This window comes from Solanum stenotomum, chromosome 3, assembly GCF_019186545.1.
Source record: "Solanum stenotomum isolate F172 chromosome 3, ASM1918654v1, whole genome shotgun sequence".
Lineage (NCBI taxonomy): Eukaryota > Viridiplantae > Streptophyta > Magnoliopsida > Solanales > Solanaceae > Solanum > Solanum stenotomum.
The window spans coordinates 64,199,197-64,219,595 of NC_064284.1; the positions used below are offsets into that span (position 1 = coordinate 64,199,197).

The 20,399-nt window shown below is 33.6% G+C and overlaps 4 protein-coding genes across 5 annotated transcripts in view; 3 read left to right on the top strand and 1 right to left on the bottom strand.

Annotated features, from left to right (window-relative positions):
• Positions 1 to 771: 771 nt before the first annotated feature.
• On the top strand, positions 772 to 2,287 carry LOC125858073 (uncharacterized). The gene is made up of 2 exons (XM_049537750.1): positions 772 to 977; positions 1,634 to 2,287. Exons 1-2 carry the CDS (start codon positions 810 to 812, stop codon positions 2,198 to 2,200), a joined length of 735 nt encoding a protein of 244 aa, XP_049393707.1. The 5' UTR covers positions 772 to 809; the 3' UTR covers positions 2,201 to 2,287.
• Positions 2,288 to 3,059: 772 nt separating this feature from the next.
• Positions 3,060 to 10,529, top strand: LOC125858072 (uncharacterized). Of its 2 annotated transcripts, none has more exons than XM_049537748.1 (8): positions 3,060 to 3,573; positions 5,157 to 5,360; positions 5,497 to 5,991; positions 8,202 to 8,312; positions 8,794 to 8,982; positions 9,227 to 9,451; positions 10,096 to 10,216; positions 10,313 to 10,529. In XM_049537748.1, exons 1-8 carry the CDS (start codon positions 3,145 to 3,147, stop codon positions 10,435 to 10,437), a joined length of 1,899 nt encoding a protein of 632 aa, XP_049393705.1. In that variant the 5' UTR covers positions 3,060 to 3,144; the 3' UTR covers positions 10,438 to 10,529. The 2 variants fall into 2 exon arrangements, with proteins under 2 accessions (XP_049393705.1, XP_049393706.1); XM_049537749.1 differs by having other exon boundaries at positions 5,500 to 5,991.
• Positions 10,530 to 11,176: 647 nt separating this feature from the next.
• LOC125858074 (ras-related protein RABA1f-like) lies at positions 11,177 to 12,837 on the bottom strand. The gene is made up of 2 exons (XM_049537751.1): positions 12,439 to 12,837; positions 11,177 to 11,995 (listed from the first exon to the last, which is right to left on the bottom strand). Exons 1-2 carry the CDS (start codon positions 12,657 to 12,659, stop codon positions 11,566 to 11,568), a joined length of 651 nt encoding a protein of 216 aa, XP_049393708.1. The 5' UTR covers positions 12,660 to 12,837; the 3' UTR covers positions 11,177 to 11,565.
• A 3,047-nt stretch (positions 12,838 to 15,884) lies between these two features.
• Positions 15,885 to 20,399, top strand: part of LOC125859167 (sodium/calcium exchanger NCL-like) — a 14,268-nt gene continuing 9,753 nt past the window's right edge. The window contains exons 1-7 of the mRNA XM_049538875.1: positions 15,885 to 16,267; positions 17,027 to 17,227; positions 18,223 to 18,404; positions 18,943 to 19,088; positions 19,183 to 19,441; positions 19,592 to 19,743; positions 20,202 to 20,396. Of these exons, the coding sequence (XP_049394832.1) occupies positions 15,919 to 16,267; positions 17,027 to 17,227; positions 18,223 to 18,404; positions 18,943 to 19,088; positions 19,183 to 19,441; positions 19,592 to 19,743; positions 20,202 to 20,396 (1,484 nt within the window). The 5' untranslated portion in view covers positions 15,885 to 15,918. The remainder of the gene's footprint in view (positions 16,268 to 17,026; positions 17,228 to 18,222; positions 18,405 to 18,942; positions 19,089 to 19,182; positions 19,442 to 19,591; positions 19,744 to 20,201; positions 20,397 to 20,399) is intronic.

Consider the following 20,399-nt stretch of genomic DNA (forward strand, 5'->3'; position numbering starts at 1 on the left):
TTAGGAAAATGATCATAATTTAAAAGTACTAAATCATGCTAAAATAAGTCTAATAATTATTAATTGCATGACTAAATATTAAAGAAAAATTAAAATTATATTATATATTTTAATTGTCTTAACCAATGTAAAACTAAAGAACAAATACTCAACATTATTGTCATTCTTAGTGTTGAATTGATTTTTTTTGTTAACATTAGTATTAATTTGATTTTGATTTGAGCTTATTAGAGTTACTAACATCCATGGACTATAACATTTATTGTACCATTCGAAATTCTAAGTTTCAAACTTGAACAAATATGTTAAAAGGTAAAAGTTATGAAAAAGTAAAAGAAATATTTAGAAATTATATCAAAACAACTATTTTTATGTGTAAATTAAAATTTTAAAATTATATATATAATGTCGGATTGGTTTGGTGTGGGGTTGAGTTTTTTTAGTTAAAATCAAACCATACCAAAAAAAGTCGAGTTTTTTTTCAATACCAAACCACTATTTTTTTGTTTTTTTGATTTGACTCGATTTATGATTTGATTTGATTTTCGGTTCGGTTTGATATTAAACCGAGCAACAATACTTTCTTATCAAATTGCTTCCAATTTTAGTATGACATGTATGAATTGATTCTTGAATTTCACATTTGCAAGTAGTTTTTTCCAACACATCTAAGTTAAGTTAAGAGATTGCTTAATAAATATACAAACAAAAGATGCCATTTAATTACTTTGAAGCAACAAATTTTGTACAACAATATTATGGTTGAAATTATCCAACTTTTTTTCACATTAGAAGAGAAGAAAATTATAATGGTTTTCCAAAAAGAGTACCTTGATTTGTTCTTGGTACCAATTGGCTTAATTATTATGTTTGGTTATCATCTTCATTTGCTCTATAGATACCTAAAAGTTCCTCATACTACTGTTATGGGCTTTGAAAATAATGACAAAAGAGCTTGGGTTGAAAAAATTATGTTGGTAAGTTGAAATAACATATTTCAATTTTAGTTTTGATTCTTTGTTTTCACTTTTTATGTTGTTTAGTATGATGATGATATGAAGTACGCTGAAATGAAAGACGTGGAACTGAGGCATAGTTATTATTGCTCATCTCTTTCCACTATCAATAAGATCTTTACAACATACTTTCGTTGTTTTATCTTATTGTCTTATGTTAAAACTTTAAATTATGATTACGCTACTAGTGCCATGTTATGCTTTATTTGAGCTGAGAGTCTATGGGGAACAACATCTCTAGTCTCTATCTCCTTAAACTAGGGGTAAGGCTGCATATACACCACCATTTCCAAACCCCACTTGTGTCTTTTACGTATATATAAACTGTTGAATCTCCTCAACATAAGGACAACTCGATTAGCATGTTTTTCATTTTTCTTGAATCTCCTTGTTAGGATTTCTGGTTCCGCCACTATTTATAGTAATTACTAATTACCAATGTATTCTCTCAATCGTTACCTTGAAACACAACAACAACATATCTAGTCTAGTTCCACCAAATGGGATTTGGAGAGGGTAGAGTGTACACAGATGTTACCCCTACCTTAGAGGTAATAGAGTCTGTTTCCGATAGACAATTGTTACGTTTGATTAAATTTTATGTGGAATTCTTGCAGGATGATAAAAAGAACATTGATACAGCTCTAACTGTTCTAGGATCTAGTCTCTCTGGAGCAACATTCTTAGCATCTGTTTCACTAAGTTTGAGTTTTCTTATTGGAGCTTGGATGGCCAACAATAGTGTTTTCAGTAGTGAACTAATATATGGTGACACTAGACTAGAAACAATGTCCATCAAATTCATTAGCCTACTTCTCTGCTTCATGCTGGCATTTTCGTGCTTTGTTCAATCATCGAGGTGCTTCATTCACGCGAATTACCTAATCAGTACGCCTGATACTGATATACCGATTAGCTACGTTGAATTGGCTGTGATCAGGGGAGGTGATTTTTGGTCACTAGGACTTAGATCACTTTATTTTGCTACACCTTTGTTGTTGTGGTTTTTTGGTCCTATCCCTATGTTTGCTACGTCTATAGGTATGGTTTTCCTACTCCATTACCTCGATAAGAACACGAGGGAATTGCATAGGCATCAATCATCTGTAAATGGAAAACAGCCATACCAGAAACTCGACGGAACAACGAGTAGGAGAGTACCTATGGAGCGTTTAGTTATGTGAAGTTTCTGTCCTTGAAGCTTGTACAAAGTATCATGAGTTCTGTTCTATGGTTATTTGAAGTAATGTAAACAATTGTGTGTATTTAAAGGCAGATTTTGTAACATATCTTTGCAAGAACTATGCAAATGGTAGCACAAAAGCTCTGTTTATTCATGAACTTTGAAACAAAAAAAGGTTCTATTTGTGATTTCTAAATAGAGATCATAACAAGAAAGGCTATGAAACAACAATAGATTCAGAATTTAGACGTTGTGAGTTTAATTAGAGTTAAAGATCAAGTTCTACATGTATATCTCATTCACTATATGCTTGTTATTCACACACATATAAAGTTCGAACTCCTTTCTAGCAGCTCCCACATTTTTGCTCTTTGGGTTTGTTTTGCTAATTAGTTAGTGATAGTTCAAATAAAAAACGGAGAGGGCTCGATCCCCCCACCTCATAGTCCCCTCCCCCTTTCCCATACCCAATATTTTTTTATTATAAAAAAGATAGAAAACGTAAACACAAGATAGTTTAGGTATAAAACACGCAAACATATAACATTGCATATGTGTTTTTGATCACTATCTCATTTTTATATTAAAATGAAAGCATTTTTTTACTATTCCCTTTTTCCCAATTGATGTGGCACAATTCAAAAATCGATAACCAAACTTTATTTTTAATAAATCTTTTAAGTATCATTTACTTTTTTGTAAATAAGGTAAAAGGAATACTATAGATTATAATGATTGATAATTCAAAATATGTAAAAAATTATAAAATTAATTATAATTAAAAAACGTATTTGAATCTCAAAATTCGAAAAGGATAGAAGAACCAAAAGCATCCTTCCAAATCACCCGTTTATTCACACTCAAAAGTCGGAGCCCCAATTACGGAGTACCCGCCAGAACGCGCCGAATTTGAAATAAACCCTAGCCATCTGAAGCCCCTCAACAATGGCGTTCACACTTACTCTCACTCACTCTCTGGCCAATTCAATCTCACCGGAAACCAATTACGCAATCAGAAAATGTCCTTTGTTCATCCGGAACTTATACTTCACACCTTACAGAAACCGTAGTCGTTCCATTTCATGCTCGGCGCAGCAGAAGCCGTTTAAGCCGATGACAGAGGAAAACATCCTCGAGGCAGTAGCTGATTTCGACGGAGATGAGAAATCTGTACCTTGTTTAAGAACTTATGAGAACGATTTAGCTCGACTCACATTGGTTGGTGCTGTTGACTTCCAGCAGGCACTCACTGCTGCTGCGGCGGACGGTGGTGAAGCTGCTGGAGAACATATTGCCGCTGGTATGGATGCTATGGTTGTTGAAACATTGTTTCCGGGACCTTCTGATGCGCATAGTACTATTTCTACTAGACTGGTGAGTTTATGTACAAGTACTACTCCTTCCGTCCCAATTTAAGTGTTTCAGTTTGTCTGGAGACAAAGTTTAAGAAATAGAGAGAATTTTGAATTTTGAATTTTGCATTAGCCGGTGGAATGTTGGAATTGGAAAACTCACTAAATATATAAAGAGGGACTCTTTTTGGGACAAACCAAAAAGGAAAGTAAGACACTTAAGTTGGGGCAGTAGGAGTAATATAGTTGTGCTGATAGTTGAATAATTAGACTTCACTTGTGCATATGTAGACTTGTGAGCACAGTACTATTTCTACTAGACTGGTGAATTTATGTACAAGTACTACTCCTTCTTCCCCAATTTAAGTGTTTTAGTTTGACTGGACATGGAGTTTAGAAAATAAAGAGACTTTTGAATTTCGTGTTTGCAAATTAAAGATGTGTAGTCTTTAAACTTGTAAGTAGAATGTCGGAATTGGAAAACTTACTAAATATAGAAAGAATGACTTTTTCCGAGATAGATCAAAAAGGAATGTAAGATACTTTAATTGGGACATTGAGAGTAATATAGTTGTGCTGATATTTGAATATTAGACTTCACGTGTGCATATCTAGACTGGTGAGCAAAGTATTATTTTTAATAGACGGGTGAGTTTATGTCGATGTAATAATATAGTTGTGCTCAATGGTGGAGCCCTGATTTTTACTTAGAGTGCTCAAATACAAAGAGGTAAACACACGAAGAACTAAGGAATTCAACATTACATTTTTACATAAAAAATAATTTTGACATTATATGTATAGTGAAAGTTTTGGACGAAGGGTTGAACCCCTAGCAGTACCTCGGCTCTGTCCCTGGGTGTGTTGGGGATTCAATATCTACTATATATACATAAAAATATAATTTTGACATTATTTACATAGTGGAATTTTTCGATGAAGGCGGTTGGGATGAACCCCTTGTGGTACCCTGGCTCTGCCCCTGGTTTGTGCTAATATTTTTTTAAAAGTAGACTTTTCTTGTGCATATGTTAAATCAACTTCATTTGTTTAATTGACCTGAAAAGTAAGTTTTATTCTGTTTATCCTGCATCATTAAGCAAGGCCAAGTATTGAGATGATGGTAGAACTGCTACTTCAGAAGCACTAATATAAGTTGTGACTGATATTTGAAAAATTAGACTTTACTTGTGCATTTGTAGAAGTAATTTCATTTGTTTAATCTACCTAGAAGTAAGTTTTCTTCTGTTCATACTGCATCAATTAGCAAGGTCTGGTATTGAGATAATGGTAGTATTGCTACTTCAGAAGCACTAATATAGTTGTGTCTGATATTTGAAAATTAATGCATATGTAAACTTTGCTTCATTTGCTTAATCTACCTAGAAGAAAGTTTTGTTCTGTTTATCCTGCATCATTAAGCAAGGCCTATCTTAAAACAATGGTAGAATTGCTACTTCCGTGACCCATTGCTCGAGGCACGGAAATGCAAGGGCCATTTTCATATGTAGCTGATCTTCATTTTTTTGTGGCAAAGTTTCATGCCCTTGATTCTGTTTATTGCAATGATGGTTATAGTGTGTCTAAAGTTTGACATTCTGGCAGTTCTTACCAGCAAGAAAAGTTATGGAGAAAGCCCATAAGCTTAGAAGTACCATAACTAAAGAGATGCTTTCCGGGACGACGTCTACAAATATACTTGCCATGACATTTAGACAAGTAACGTTGCAACATCTTTGGAACTTTGAACTAGTACTTTTTATACCAGGAACAGAAAGGAATATGGATGATCTTGAAACACCAAGAGAGGTGGGGAGCTTTTTTAATGTTTCTATCTTTTTATCTTGTAATTCCGTTCATTATGCTCTTTAAAAATTTATAATTTTTGCCTTGCAGGTGCTACATGATACTGATAGGTTGAGTTCTGTTATTCCTTTCCTATCAGCAGGTACCTCCATCTTTTGCCATCAAGTCATCAGATGAACGAGTCATTTCTGTTATTGCAGAAGTTATTTGTCTTTCTGCTCTCGAAAGCACAAAAAAACATTTCTTTAATGGAACTCCTGGTGGAGCCGCAAAGAAGTTTTTCCCCTGGTTTGACACACATAAAAGCATTGTCTCAAAAGATTCCTCTGTTACTCTATACAACTTAATGGAATATGAGATAGTTGCAAATGCCAATGTTTTGCTCCAGAAATTTTCTTCCGAAAGGGCGAATTACAGACCAAGGGAGGGAAGATGGATAGGCAATTGGTTAACTTCAAGTGCATACTCCAAACTGGAACAAATTGGAGGCCCTGAATTTATTACTTGGCTGAGTGAGTGTGTACCTGCTTACAAATTGCAGATTGATGCCGAGAAACTTGACAAAGTGAAATTTGAAGGGTGGAAGGAAACAACAACAAACACATGGGAGGTTTTTCTGACTCACTCCCAAATGGTAACTCCATGTTCTCTGCATTTCTGTTTCTTGCATCAGCTTTAAGGTTAATGAAATGTATATCATACAACAGATACTTCATCAAAAAGTATCATATAAAGATAACTAAATTAGCTCCTTTGCCTTGAGGCACTAGTTAGTCATGAGTTACTCGAATAGACATCACTTATCATTGGGGTTGATGATGTTTTAGTATTTGTGGACAATTATCAAGAGATACCTGCATTCTGTAAGTACTGTTTCACTGTGTTGTGCTTTGCTTTGTTGATTTGATTAATTCAGAACCATTAAATTCTCCAATATTTATCTCTGGTTTGCCTAGCACTAGAAGAGTTTGAACCTAGTCACCCTATGGGGTAAGCTGATGCATTGGTGGAGAATTTGCTTATGGTTAGGGCTGTTCATGGTTATGGTTAAAAAACCAAACCGAACCGCAGTAGGAACCAAACCGATTAAAAAATTGATATTTAGTTTGGTTTTAAATTTTGAAAACCGATATTATTTGGTTTGGTTTTGGTTTTACCAAAAAACAACTGCAAAAATAACCAAACCGAACCGATAAATTAGATATATAAATTTTATAATTATTTATATATTATTCATAAATAAAATATTTTTAAATTTTAATTAACTTAAGTCTAATGTAAGTCTAACTTCATCATTTTTTCAAGCCCAACACTTAAATTTTAGCCCAACTATTACAATCCTAAGTCCAAGTCCATCAAAATCCATTACTTTAGTCATTATCTGCCCTACCTCACATAAGATAGTCACACTTTCTCTTACTTGTATCACTTTGTTCTCTAATAATAACTCTAGTATTGCTTAATTGAACCGACAATAGCTTTCCTATAGATTGTTCATGTACTAGATGTACTAGATGTTTGTGTCTATCGAGATACGTATGCCCTCAAAAAATTTATTACTTTCAAACCAAAAAAATCAGAAAAACCAAACCAAACCAAACCAAATCGACAATAACCCAACCGACGGTTATTTTTTTGTTAGGTTTGGTTTTAGAAATTTAAAAAATCGATTAGATTGTTTTGGTTTTGGTTTTAACCAACCGAACCACGAACACTCCTACTTATTGTCTATGGCTATGCAATAAAAGGTTGAAAAGTTTGATTGCCTTAGTCTTTGGAAGATTTAACACTAGGAATGCACATATGAAGAAAAATGTCTTAACATTTATACTAGTGTCAAATCTTGAATGGTCAGTTTTGCTAGAGCCGTTTCTTGTTTCTCATTGGCCAATTGACTAGTTTTGCATTGTAGTTTCAGCTGTTTGGGACTTTTATGTGTGTGTGTCTATATATATATATATATAGCAATTTTAGTTTCTATATACTCCTTCTATTCAATTTGTTTGTCTTACTTTCCTTTTTAGTCCGTTTAAAAAGAATGCATCTTTCCCTTTTTTGGCAACTCTGTAGTTCCAACTTTCCACATGGTATATTTAAGACCACAAAAGATTAAAGACATTTTGGTACATTTTACATATCTTTAGTTGAAGACCACAAGATTCAAGAGTCTTCTTTACTTTCTTAAACTTCGTGCCAAGTCAAAAAAAGGCAAACAAATTGAAATGGAGGGAGTAGTAATTTAATGTGTGTGTTGGGCTCTAATAGAAAAATTGGACTCAGTTTCATTTTCAATTTTCCCTTCCCCTTGGAAGCTCTCGTTAGTGTCACTCTGACATATAACTTTTGAGAAAGCACTCTGAGTTATACCTTTCTTAAAAGGTCTTTAGTTTCTTACTTATAGTTCCCTCTTTTGTCATGTCAAGATTGTTTAGAAAAAGTTGTAAATGCTAAAGATTTGACCACATTAGTCTTCTAGCACCTTGGTTTTGGTTGTTCATACAGGTTATTTGTTCCCAAAGCATAAGGTTCTAAAATTTGCAACCTTGACTTCTAATAGTGAGCCGTGTATTAGGTCATCCATTTTATTTTAGTTGATGAACCCTCCTCGTAGGTGTGTATCAATAGTGAAGGAATTGGAGTGTGTGAAGCCAATAGACTACAAACATCTCTGTCATCAAATGCTTATATCTCCCAAGGTGTTTCCAAATGCTTTTCCTTTTTGGTCTGCTTATAAGACTCAGGTTAAGATGTGATATGATCTACTGGAAAAATTTCATTTGAAGTCCACACTTCATGGGCATTGTAATCATCTGTAATAATTATTGTCTTGTTTTACTTTTTCAGGTTGGTCTAAGTGACATTCTAGATATGTATTATGAAGATGTCTATACACTTCCCTACAAACAATTATCATCGGGTGTTATTGCAAAATCTTTCAATTCGCCATCTAGCAAGGTATGATATATAAGCTCTTTACATGCCTCTGCTTTATTTGTTATTATCTATGAATTGATAATTTCTTCTGTAACCATTCTTCTTTTTAAAATTTTAATTTGTAAACAAATACAGTTTTAATAAAGCACCCTCGTTGCGAGCTATTGCATAGGAGTGGGGTTTTTACCTTGTGCGCACCCAAAGGGTAGCGGCTGCGGGTTTCCCTTGTCATCCAAAAAAAAAAAGCACCCTCGTTAGTTAGCTATTGAAGTATTTGAACACTCCCTTTTCGTAGTGGTTTGTGTTTGACTGACACATGAATCCCTGAATGGCTAGTTGGTATCTTCTTTGATATTGCCTTCCTTCACATTCATGCTTTCTCTATCTTCTGGGAGTATCGGACATGAATATAATTTTTCTTTTATTTAAATGATTAGTTCAAGTACAAAAGATGTCTTCTGGAACCAAATGGATAATAACATTTTCACCTTCTGGATTCTAGAGAAGCATTTCTATGTCAAAGGCAATCTCTATGGTCCTTGCAAGTGGAATTTTTCTTGTTGCTATAAGAATTCTTGGTCAACGTTATCTTCCTTATCTCCCGATTAGAAAGCACTATCGTCCGGATGTTAATCCAGTCAATTCATCTGACATGATCTCTATTCAGCCTCAGTCCATGGAATCTTGCAAGGTATGGCTTTTATTTGTTCAAACACACCCTCAGTTCTATTACCTGTCATAAGAAGTTACTGTTTCTATTTGTTGTAGTCCATATTTACTATGACCATGTAGTGGATGATACATGCTTTTGCATTATTGGCCACTTTTATTGTTTTTTACACTTTTAAGTTGATTATCATTTTACCCTAGGCGTTCTGTCTCTTTTTATCAGTAGGTAATATTGTCACATTGCCAAATGCTCTTTGTTTCTGTAGTTGGAAGATTACTGTGTCTCCATTGTTAGGAGAATCAAGGAATTTTATTGTTGGCCTGGAGATGCAGTGATGGGTTCTGGCAGCTCTGCTTGGATTGGGGAGCTTCCAATATACCTGAAGAATGAGATGGATTCCAAAGTGTTAGATCTCAATTCCAGCTCCACGCCATCGGAAGGAATTGAAGATGAGATGAAAGCAGCTGCACAAGATATTGCCAGTTATCAGGTCTCTTCTTAGGATGCAGTTTCTGGGTTTAGTTTCTCTTTTTTATGATTATGAACGTAAAAACACAAGATTAACTATAATCAGGATAGACATGGTGTTGTGCTAGTTATGGTTAGAATCTAGGACAACGGAAGGCTTTGGTCTTTTGTGAACATTTAGCCAAATATATTCCTTTGGGAATAAGTGAGAAATGTAAGAGCTAACCACTGCATTTTATGGACAAGCACAATTAAACAAGCTAGTTATCAAGCTTGAATGCTTGATCTAAGTTTTAGATCACGCAATAATCCTGTTCACAACTATAGGACCGCCTTGATAAATGAATCAAAATTTCCTGAAATGAGCTAATTGGAGTCGAATTTGCAAATTATAAAATTTGAGTGTTGAAGATCCTACTGTCATTGCTACTTTTTCCTCAGCTTCCATCACTTCTGATTTTAGCTTTTCTTTTCTTGTAAGGCCTTTCTCTGCCCTTTTTTAACTTATTTTTCTCATCTGGAATTCAACTCTTCTATAGTTGCCAGTTGAACATGGCTACAAATTTGTCATGAACGTTTTCAATTGGCTAGTTCATATGTTCCTGGAAGTTGTTGGTTTAGATATGTTTATCATAGTTGATGTGCTTATATACGTATGCCAATCAGGTTGTTTTATCTGGGGATGGTAAAATTGTTGGATTCCTGCCTACAAGTCGTGTTGCTGAAAGTCAATGGGAAGCAAACCCTTTAGTGAAAGAGCTCTATGGAACGGAAATGCTTTCTCCTGGTAAATACGAACATTCACACTAAGCTATTTCTTTCTTACAAACGTCTAAGCATATGATGATGTCAGCTACTTAGTGAGGACAATCTTTGAATGCAGACTTGATAGAACAAGGTCTCAAGATAAGCCGCCCCAGTGATGCTGTTGTACTGGAATTATTGATGTCAACGAATCCCCAAAGTTCATTTGCTTTGGTAAGACCAGTTACTGAAAATAGTAGATGAACACTTTTGGCACCGCCCCATTCAATATTTGTACAACTAGTTACAGTGCTGGACAAGACTTTTTCCAGGTATAAAGGATCAAGGGAGATTTACATTTCTATTTCGTTTCTTCTAGTCTGATCTCATCCTAAATGTGAGTTTAGTTGGCATCGCTGCAGCGTAGTGTGGTTGAAGAACAACCTTTGTATTCTCACGTTAATGCAAAAGTGAGCTAGTCACAACGTGTAGCCAACTTTCGTACAGACAAGACATAAAAGAAGACTTCCCACAAACTTTACTTTTGTCTAGTTATTGCATCCACTAACAAGGAAGCAGAAAACCATTGGGTGGAAGACACCTGATCCATCCCAAACCTATGTTGCTCAGACTCTTAAAAAATCTTAACAGGTGCGTGTCGGATCCTCCAATGTTTACTTGAGAATTATGCTCACGAGCAGGATCCTAGCTTAGGTGTCCCTTTGCACGTCTCTGTTACTCTTAGGAAGCATCTGCCCCCTGAATCCTGATAAACTACCCAAGAAACTCCCAAGGATTGTTGTGCACAAATGTTTGAAGTTACATATGAAGTGGACTTCTCAACACAAATACAAGTTTTTGAGTAAAAACAATTGAGTTCTGCTGAACTCGTAACTAGAACTCTAGCTTTGCCCTCTTGGCATAGAAGAAGATAAAAGAAAAGAATGTGTTTCTTTTCGTTCATTTAGAAAAGAGAAAAAAAACCACCTTTATTTCTATTTTAGGTTGGTGAAGCAAAATGTAACATTCAGTCTATTGCAAACATTTTTTGTAACAAGAAAGTTTCCTTAGCTGAAATTCCCTTGATTTACAAATTACACATGAAAAATATAAAACAAGTAAACTTTTAAGCTAAATGTACTTCCACCCCCCTTTAATTTCCTCCACAAAATAATATGCTATTAGTTCTTTTGCCTAATTTACATTTGTTGAAAATGGGATTTGATGTGTGTGTATATATATACTTGCATCCAAAGGTGGATCTAGGGTGGGTTCAACTGAATCCATTATTTTCTTCTCAAATTGTGTGTATACCAAAAACAAAGATCGTACTGACCATTCTGAACCCATTGACTCTAGATTCTGGATTCACCTCTGGATTGATCTTTTTGCTTAACCGGAACAACATCCACCCTTCTTAACAGCAGATACATCATCTTTCCCAATGTTAATTGTTTGTCCTCTTGGCACAGAAGTTGGATCATCTCCAATATCAAGAGTTTTTCGACTAACAACTCGATATATCTGAGTGAGTACTTCTGTGAAGGCATTTTCAACATTGAGTGCCTCAAGTGCAGATGTTTCCATGAAGAATGTGTTCTCTCTTTCTGCAAAACCGCTCGATTCGCCTGTGGGGACGGCTCGGAGGTGGCGGAGATCCGCCTTGTTTCCGACGAGCATGACGACGATGTTTTGGTCTGTGTGGTCTCTGAGTTCTTTGAGCCATCTTGCAACATTTTCAAACGTTACATGACGAGTAATGTCATAAACAAGTAAGGCACCCACTGCTCCTCGATAATATGCGCTAGTGATGGCTCGATACCTTTTTTATGAGACATGAAAAATAATTAGATAATTCGCGGGACGGTAAGGGCGATATCGTAAAAATAGTGGACACAACGATCATCCAGTGGCGGAGGCAGCATGTAATGAGGGGGTCATCCGACCCCCCTCGGCGAAAAATATTACTATTTATACATGGTTAAAATTATTTTTTAGATATTTATAATAGATGTCGAACCCCCTTCCACTAGTTCGTGTGTTTACTTTTCAGATTTTGAACCCCCTTGTTAAATTTTCTGGCTCCGCCACTGCGATCATCTAACTAGAAATTTTATAAGAAAACAATGAATTGTAACGTAGGATTGACATAAATACTTTTGTTTTTTACTACTCTTCCTTCCCTACCCTAGTGCAAAAAACTAATCGAGTTAAAATTCTGAATCCGTTACGATTTAATCAAATAAATAGAGAGAGAATTGACACCTTTCTTGACCAGCAGTGTCCCAAATCTGAGCTTTGATAATCTTATCATCAACATGAATTGTTCTTGTAGCAAATTCAACACCAATTGTAGATTTAGATTCTTGGCTAAATTCATTTTTTGTAAAACGAGAAAGCAAATTTGATTTGCCAACACCAGAATCACCTATAAGAACAACTTTAAATAAATAATCATAATCTTCATCAGCTCTATATGCCCCCATTTTTCCTCTTTTAATTAAATATTATTTATTTGCTAATGATGTTTTCTTTTTCTACATATGAATTGAAAAACAAACAAACCACTTTCTCTTTTTGAGTAATTTTTTTTTTTACCTTTCACCTCTCTTTTAATGACAAGCTCTTTCTTGTTAATTAGTTTTTTTTTCTTTTGGAGAGAGGGGGAGAAAGTGGGGGAGAGAGAGAGATTATAATAAAATGGATTAATGATTTTACCTCAAATGAAATAACAAATTACCTCTCCTTTTGTTTAGGAAGGATGTGAGGGTAGGAGTTTTTTTAATTTGGCATGGAATATTTTTTTAAAGTCAAGCCTATAATAAAGATTCCATAAGAAGAATTAATTTAATCCGACTGATTAAATTAAAAATAGTTGATAGATGTATATTTCATGCATAATGTGTATGTTTGTGTGTAATTAGTCTATAATCTATGTATACTGATTAGAAAAAGTAAATAGGAAATTTGTTTAGCTATTTACGTGAAGATTTCATTCCAAAAAGCATGGTTCCCTTCCTTTCCCCCCTCTAGAAAAAGTAGAGGATGAAGGGTGTGTTTGGTTGGAAGGAAAATGTTCTCGACATAAACTGATCAAGTAATCAGAAAATATTATCCCAAGTATATTTATATATAATCTAGATAAGCACTGTGATGGTTTCGGCTGCACAGATGGGGGATGAGTGGGATTGTGGGAGGCGACGAAAAGGAAACAATCAATGTGGATTGTCACTTATTACGAAACTTGTTTTTCCTACCTAAACTGAAGTAGAAGTACAATTTATTCATTTTCTTGTATCAATAGTCACATTAATTTCTTTCTAACGGACTTTCTTACTTATTTTTCGATGTTCGGTAAAATAAATAAAAAACATTTTCTCAAGTATCGTTTATATGTAATTTAGGCAAATACAATGGAGTAAGGACCGGGGATGAGTAAGAGGGGGAGGGGATGAGTCAATTAGTGTAAATTATAACTTATGAAATATATTTTCACTACATAAATTGAAACAGAGGAAGTGCAATTTATCTTGATTGCTAGTTTATCAATATTCACATTCACATCGTCTTAATCCACATTCATTTGGTATTAAACATGTTTTTGTCTTTGAGATACTTTAATAATCCTTAATTAAATCGAGCAATTTGAATCTTAAATAAATAATTAGCATTGTTTAATTTAGTCATTAGCATTTTAATTGAATTAAGACGAAGATTCATCTTCTTTACATGACATTAAAGCTAGATCCGTCTTGATTCTTAATTTATCCGATGTTAAACTTACATATTATGTTTGTTCAAACTCTAAATATACTAACACTACGCGTGCAATGGTCCGTGGGTATTAATTGTCCCACCTTGGTTGCCAAAAATAAATTCAAGACTTAAGTTCTCTATCGATTCAATCTTTAAGATTCTTAATATCGAACATGTTGTACTTTCTAAGTCAAATGTTTAAACCTACTATTTGTTGCATTTTAACGGATTTTTACGTAATAACATTATGTTTCTAGTAAAAAATATTAGATTCAAATGAACCTATAACTAAATAATTACATTCAGCCATGTTGATTGCACAAATATATCGTCTGTTTGTATAGTCTTACATAATACTTAACTTACGAACTAATGATTTTAAGATTGTGTTAGACCTAAGTTCCATTATCAGATACTTTCTAAAGATAGTGGAGTAAGATAATTCAAAACGAAATCTTCGCCTTTTGTGCAATGTATATCTCTATACCCCTTTTTTTAAAAAATAAATAAATAATAGGTTTGGGTCCATATGTTTTATATGATTTTAACATCTAGTATTTGTAATTAAACACTAGCAACACAAAAAAAAGTGGACATTGACAAGCCATATTAGTATAAACATTAGTTTGATTATGTTACTTGAAATTTTCAAGTAGTGCACTATAATTTGTCACAACTTTATATAAAAGGTGGTCTTTCAATCAATTGTATATATTATGGAGAAATGTCAGTAGGGGATGTCTGGTAACTTTATTTAGACTTGTCTATATTCTTCCCCAATCATTTTCAATGTACTTTCGTTTTAATTTGTTTGTTTTAATTTTTTCATTAACGATATTTTTGAGAAAAAGGACAAATCAGTTTGATTATAATTTTTTTTATTTAATAATAATTAAATTAAAAAATTTGTTACAAAAATATTAAAATAAGGAAAATAAGCGTAATATTGTAAACTACAACGAAGGTTAGTGTTATGAGGTCAAATCTGAGGAGAGCTCTCCGAAATTATTCCTATTTAATTATATATATTTTAAATGTTTTGAAGTATATTTTGTATATAGTTTTTAAATATATAAGTTTTATTTTATTTTTTTAAAAAAAAGATTTTATATCCGAAGTCGAATAAAATATTACTCTCTCCATCTCAGTTTATATGACACATTTTGAATTTCGAGATTCAAATAAGTCTATCTTTGACCGTAAATTTTGAATTGTCAGTTACTGTGACATATAATACTTTTTACGTAGTTTACAAATACATAAATTTCATTTCAAAAAAGTTGAAGATTTCATACGCAAATTGCCGGTCAAACTTAAGCTATTTAACTTTCAAAAAGCGGAAAATGTCACATAAATTGGGACAAAAGAAATAATTAATTTGAATCAAGCCAATAAGATTAAATATGTTGTATTAAAATCATGGTGACGAATCGTCCTATGACGCTAGCATTATATCATCACGATAATAATATTATTTCATTTTAATTTTTTATTATATATATTTTAATATTTATAAATCATGATGTTTGAGTAAACACATATTTCAAATTGGTGTTAATATTCGCAAACATATTTTTCAAATTAATTAGTCAAACACAAATTACTAATTTTCAAATTAATTTTCGAAAAACATTTTTGGAAAAAGAATACTTCTCATTGGGTTGGGCCTGATTGTGATACCATGTAAATACATGAATATGTTACCAATAGTGGACCCCATGTTAAATTGCTCACACTCCATATGTCCTGTGCACCGATTTAGGAAATGGAGAATTTCTTGATAGGAAACGCAATATTTCATAAGTTGGCCTATTCAACGCAAATCTAGATTAGTCAGACCAGTGGAGTTGGCCAGTTGTGTGCATTGCTAACTTTTATAGTCAATTTCTAATGTTGATCTAAGACAATAAAGTGAAGAATTTCCACTATAAAAGTAACCTTTTATCTATGAATTCAATCATTCAATACTATACACTTCATTCTTCAATAATGCAAAGCCTTTCCATATGGATAATAATATTTATTTTTGTTGTTACTAAGGTTCAAAGCAGGATTTTAAGATTAAATTCTTCAGATCAATTTATCTCGAATGGAGTTAATCGAGTCGAAAATCAAGCTACGTATGGCCAATGTGACCATATATATGGTTTTTTTCCGTGTGCTGATAGCGTTGGAGGTTTCATTTTCCTAATTGCGATATATCAGTACTTGTTGATCGTAGGAGAAAAGCTCGTCTCGAATGGAAGTAAGACTCTCTTCAACATACTTGGTACGGGCATCTTTGGGGCTACTCTGTTTCAAATCTTGAAGGCTTTCCCAAGGATTATCTTGGTTATTGGTTAGTAAAAATGTTATTTTTATCGTCGTTATGTTTACCTTTTTTCTTGTTTCGTTGGGGGTGTGAACAACGTCTATATGGTAAGAATGTGGCTAAATTGAAGATTTGTAAAGTTTTGGTGATTAGTCCAACTAAATTAGTTACCCAAAAAAAAAGAAGAGCAAGTTACTTATAAGATGTTGGATACTCTTAATGATGTGAAACATTTTGAGGAAAACCATGTAGACTTGGTCTAAAGTAGACGGTATCACACCACATAAAAAGTATCTTAATTAACATTGTTTTAGCCCAACAACTGGTATAAGTGCCAATAAGTTTGACGAGATGAGTATGAATATGGCGTAGGGCTTGGCTTAATATCTTTTGCCCAGCCCGTTTTTCTATCTTTGCCCATAATTTAACGACGCATACAAGCTAGTGGGATTTGGTGATCATAAATACTGTGTTGACGTTTGGTGACACATAATTAATCTCCAAATTATTCCCGTGAATAGTGATGGGTCATGTGGAACTTAGTTCAACAGGGAGATTATTGGTGAGTGTGAACAAAGTCCTACATGAAAAATAGTAAAGAAAAGGAAGCTACTTATAAGGTATGGTATACTCAAATGGATTAAGGGCTTTAGGGAAAAACCGTACTGGCTTGGCCCAAAACAGACATATCACACCATATCAAGAGTATCTTTGAATTGTTTTAACCCGATCAATTAATTATGGTTTTATTATGATACTAATACTACTTTTTTTTTTTTATTGTAGCATCAGGAGTTTTTTCTAGTAAAGATAAAGCTCAAAATCAGGTGTCTACTGGAGTAAGCACTAATGTTGGAGCCACAGTCTTTAATCTTACTATTATGTGGGGAATATGTGTCATATTTGGCTCAAAAGAGAAGCATCAAAAATCAACTATGCAACCTGCAGAATCCTACTCACTTTTCAACTCTTTGCAGGTTTTAAGCAGTAAGTTTTCTATAAGCTCTTATAGTCTGTTTGGTTAAGCTTATCGGAAGTTCAAAAAGTCTTTTACTTTTTCTTTTCAAAAAGTGCTTATTTTAGAAAATTAAGTTCTTTCACCAAGCTTTTAAGTAAAAAAAAATAAGTATGTTTGAGTCGTAGCATGCATAAATTGTTTTTTTAGAAACTAATGAGGCATAATACACAAACGTGTCTTTTAGTTTGTTTTTAAGAAACTATAAGTAGTCAAATGTGTCCTATGTGGCATCTTGTGTGACGTCCTACATATATTATACCACCTACAATATGTGTCTACTAGTTCACCTTTATACAAGTGTAAATGTCTACTTGTACACACCTAAAGTTGAAAGGGGTAGATGTCAGCTGATGTCAAGTTTAAGGACACGTTTATGTATTATGTCAACTACAAAAGTATTTTTTTTTCTTTCCAGAAGAACTTTTAAGACCTTGGCCAAACACAAATAACAGATCTAATATTAACAAAAGTGTTTTTCAAATTGATTAGTCAAACACAAATTACAGATTTAATATTGACAATAGTGTTTTTCAAATTGATTAGCCAAACACAAATTACAGGTCTAAAATTGACAAAAGTGTTCTTCAAATTGATTAGCCAAACACAAATTACAGATCAAATATTGACAAAAGTGTTTTTCAAATTGATTAGCCAACCACAAATGACAAACCTAAAATTGACAAAAGTATTTTTCAAATTGATTAGCCAAACACAAATTCCAAATCTAATATTGACAAAAGATTTTTACAAATTGATTAGTAAAACACAAATTACAGATCTAATAATGACAAAAAGTATTTTTCAACTTAATTAGTCAAACACAAACTACTACTCGATCCACAATAGTGAAAGTACGATTAATTCTATCCATGGCCATCGAAAGAAGAAAATTCTTTCAACTTTTCTTGTTAATTATTGTAGCTTAATTAGTTGTTATCTTAATTTCTTCAATATTATTATACAGATAATGGTGTTACAATTGACAAAAAGACTAATTACACAGCAGGAATTATGCTTCTCTCCTTGATCCCATTTGCTCTTGTGCAACTTGTTAATGCTTTCAACACATATTTTGGAAGGCGTATTGTGATTTTCACCACACTTGTAATTTCAGTCTCATTTTTATTGACTTACTTCATTTATCAGGTAATTTATATCGAATCGCGATAAAGAATATAATTTTACTATGAAACTTTATCCATCGTTGTTTGCTTTTCTCCGTGAGTTGTAGTGTATGACAGAAAAAGAGTAGTTTGGTGCACGAAGTATCCCATGTTCATATAGAATGCGGGGAAAGACCGCACCATAAGGGGATGTGGTAGCTTAGTACATAATAGCCGTAATATATAAATGTGTCGTTTAACTTGATTAATTTCAACTGACATCTATGCCTTTCAACTTGGATGTAAGACAGTATAAAATTGAACAAGTAGACATACGAGTCTTATGTAGCACAATACAAACCAATAGTCATATGTGCACAGATAGGACACCACGTAGGATGCGTGTATCTATTTGTTCAATATTATACAAGTTTAAGTGTCTACATGAGCATATCCAAAGTTGAAAGGGCATAGATATCAGCTGAGGACATATTTATGTATTATGCCTACATAATATGTTCGTTTATTGCGCAATTTTATTCTTATTGACTTGAAAATTTTCGATTTCTTGTTTTTTGTAGCTTTTGGATCCATGGATTCAAGAAAGAAGTTTAGAATATTCGAAATATGAGAATCTCCTAGCTGCTTTTCTTCAGCATATGCAAAGGCATGCAAGTGGGATGCTCATTGATAAACAAGGACGACCTGATATTCAGGTCATCCAAAGGTAGTTTCACGTCTGGATCTGTGTCTGCTCTGATACCATATTTAAGTGTGCAATTATTTTTTTGATGGTTGGTACTAACTAAAAATGTTGCTAGGTTATTTTCTGAGACAGATAGGGATGCAAACAAAAGCATAACACTTGTTGAATTGGAGAATTTGGTAAACAATATGCAATCTGGGAAAATTAAGGTTGATAAAAATTATGCTATTTCGAAAATATTGACGGCTTTTGACCTTAACAATGATACGAGAATCGATGAGGACGAGTTTGTTGAAGGATGCAAAAGATGGATAGAAGAAGCTAAGATGTTAGTTAGAAGTGATGATTCTACTACTAGAAGAATTTTGCATGAGGTGATGAGCTGAGTCGCTATCGATACTCTAAAATCTCTTATTTTCCCCTTTATGTTTAACAATAAATAAAGATAGTGGTGCCTCTCTCATATTCAAATCTTGGGTCCGTCTCTGATTATCATATTTGAGAACTTTTCAATATGTTAACAGGTTGTTCAACATTATACTAAGAAGCAAAGGGATGAAATAGCTGAAATTGAGCAATTAATGGCAAAAATCTTGAAGCATGTTGAAAGCCAAGCATTAGAAGCTGAACACATTCTCAATGATGACGGAAGTCCCAATGTTGAACGTATAAAAGAGTAAGTTTCCTTGTAAGTCCTATCACAAGAAAAGATCACGTGTGTTTGGTATGACAGAAGTCATTTCTCATAGTTATGGATCGGTCATTTTATCACGATTGATTGCTTACACATAATTAAGTTAGGTAGGTTTGGGGAGGTGATCTGAGTCACTATTGATAATATACGAGGCTGAGTTGCTGATAGTAACAAACTTGACTCTGCTCCTCAGATAAAAGGGTGATGTTTTTGGTACCCAAACACAAAAAAATGACATTCTCATGAGTCATATATATTCCTGAAAAATGACTTTGTCATACCAAACACGACTAGACACTTAAACTTGTATAAAGTTGAACAAGCAGACACACACGTCCTACATGACATAATGCACGTAGGATGCCACGTAGGATACAAAATTGCCATGTAGGATGTCACGTAGGACAAATGTGTCTAATCTTTGCTTGTAATGGTTGCAGAATCTTCCATCAGTATGATAGTGATGGGAACAATTTTATAACACAGCCTGAACTGGAAAAATTAGTACTTTCAGTGAAATATGGTGATGTGCAACTAAATAGCGATGATTCGGTCAGGAAGGTGATGAATGATTTTGATACAAATCGTAATAACATGATCGATGAACACGAGTTTGTTGATGGGATGACAAGATGGCT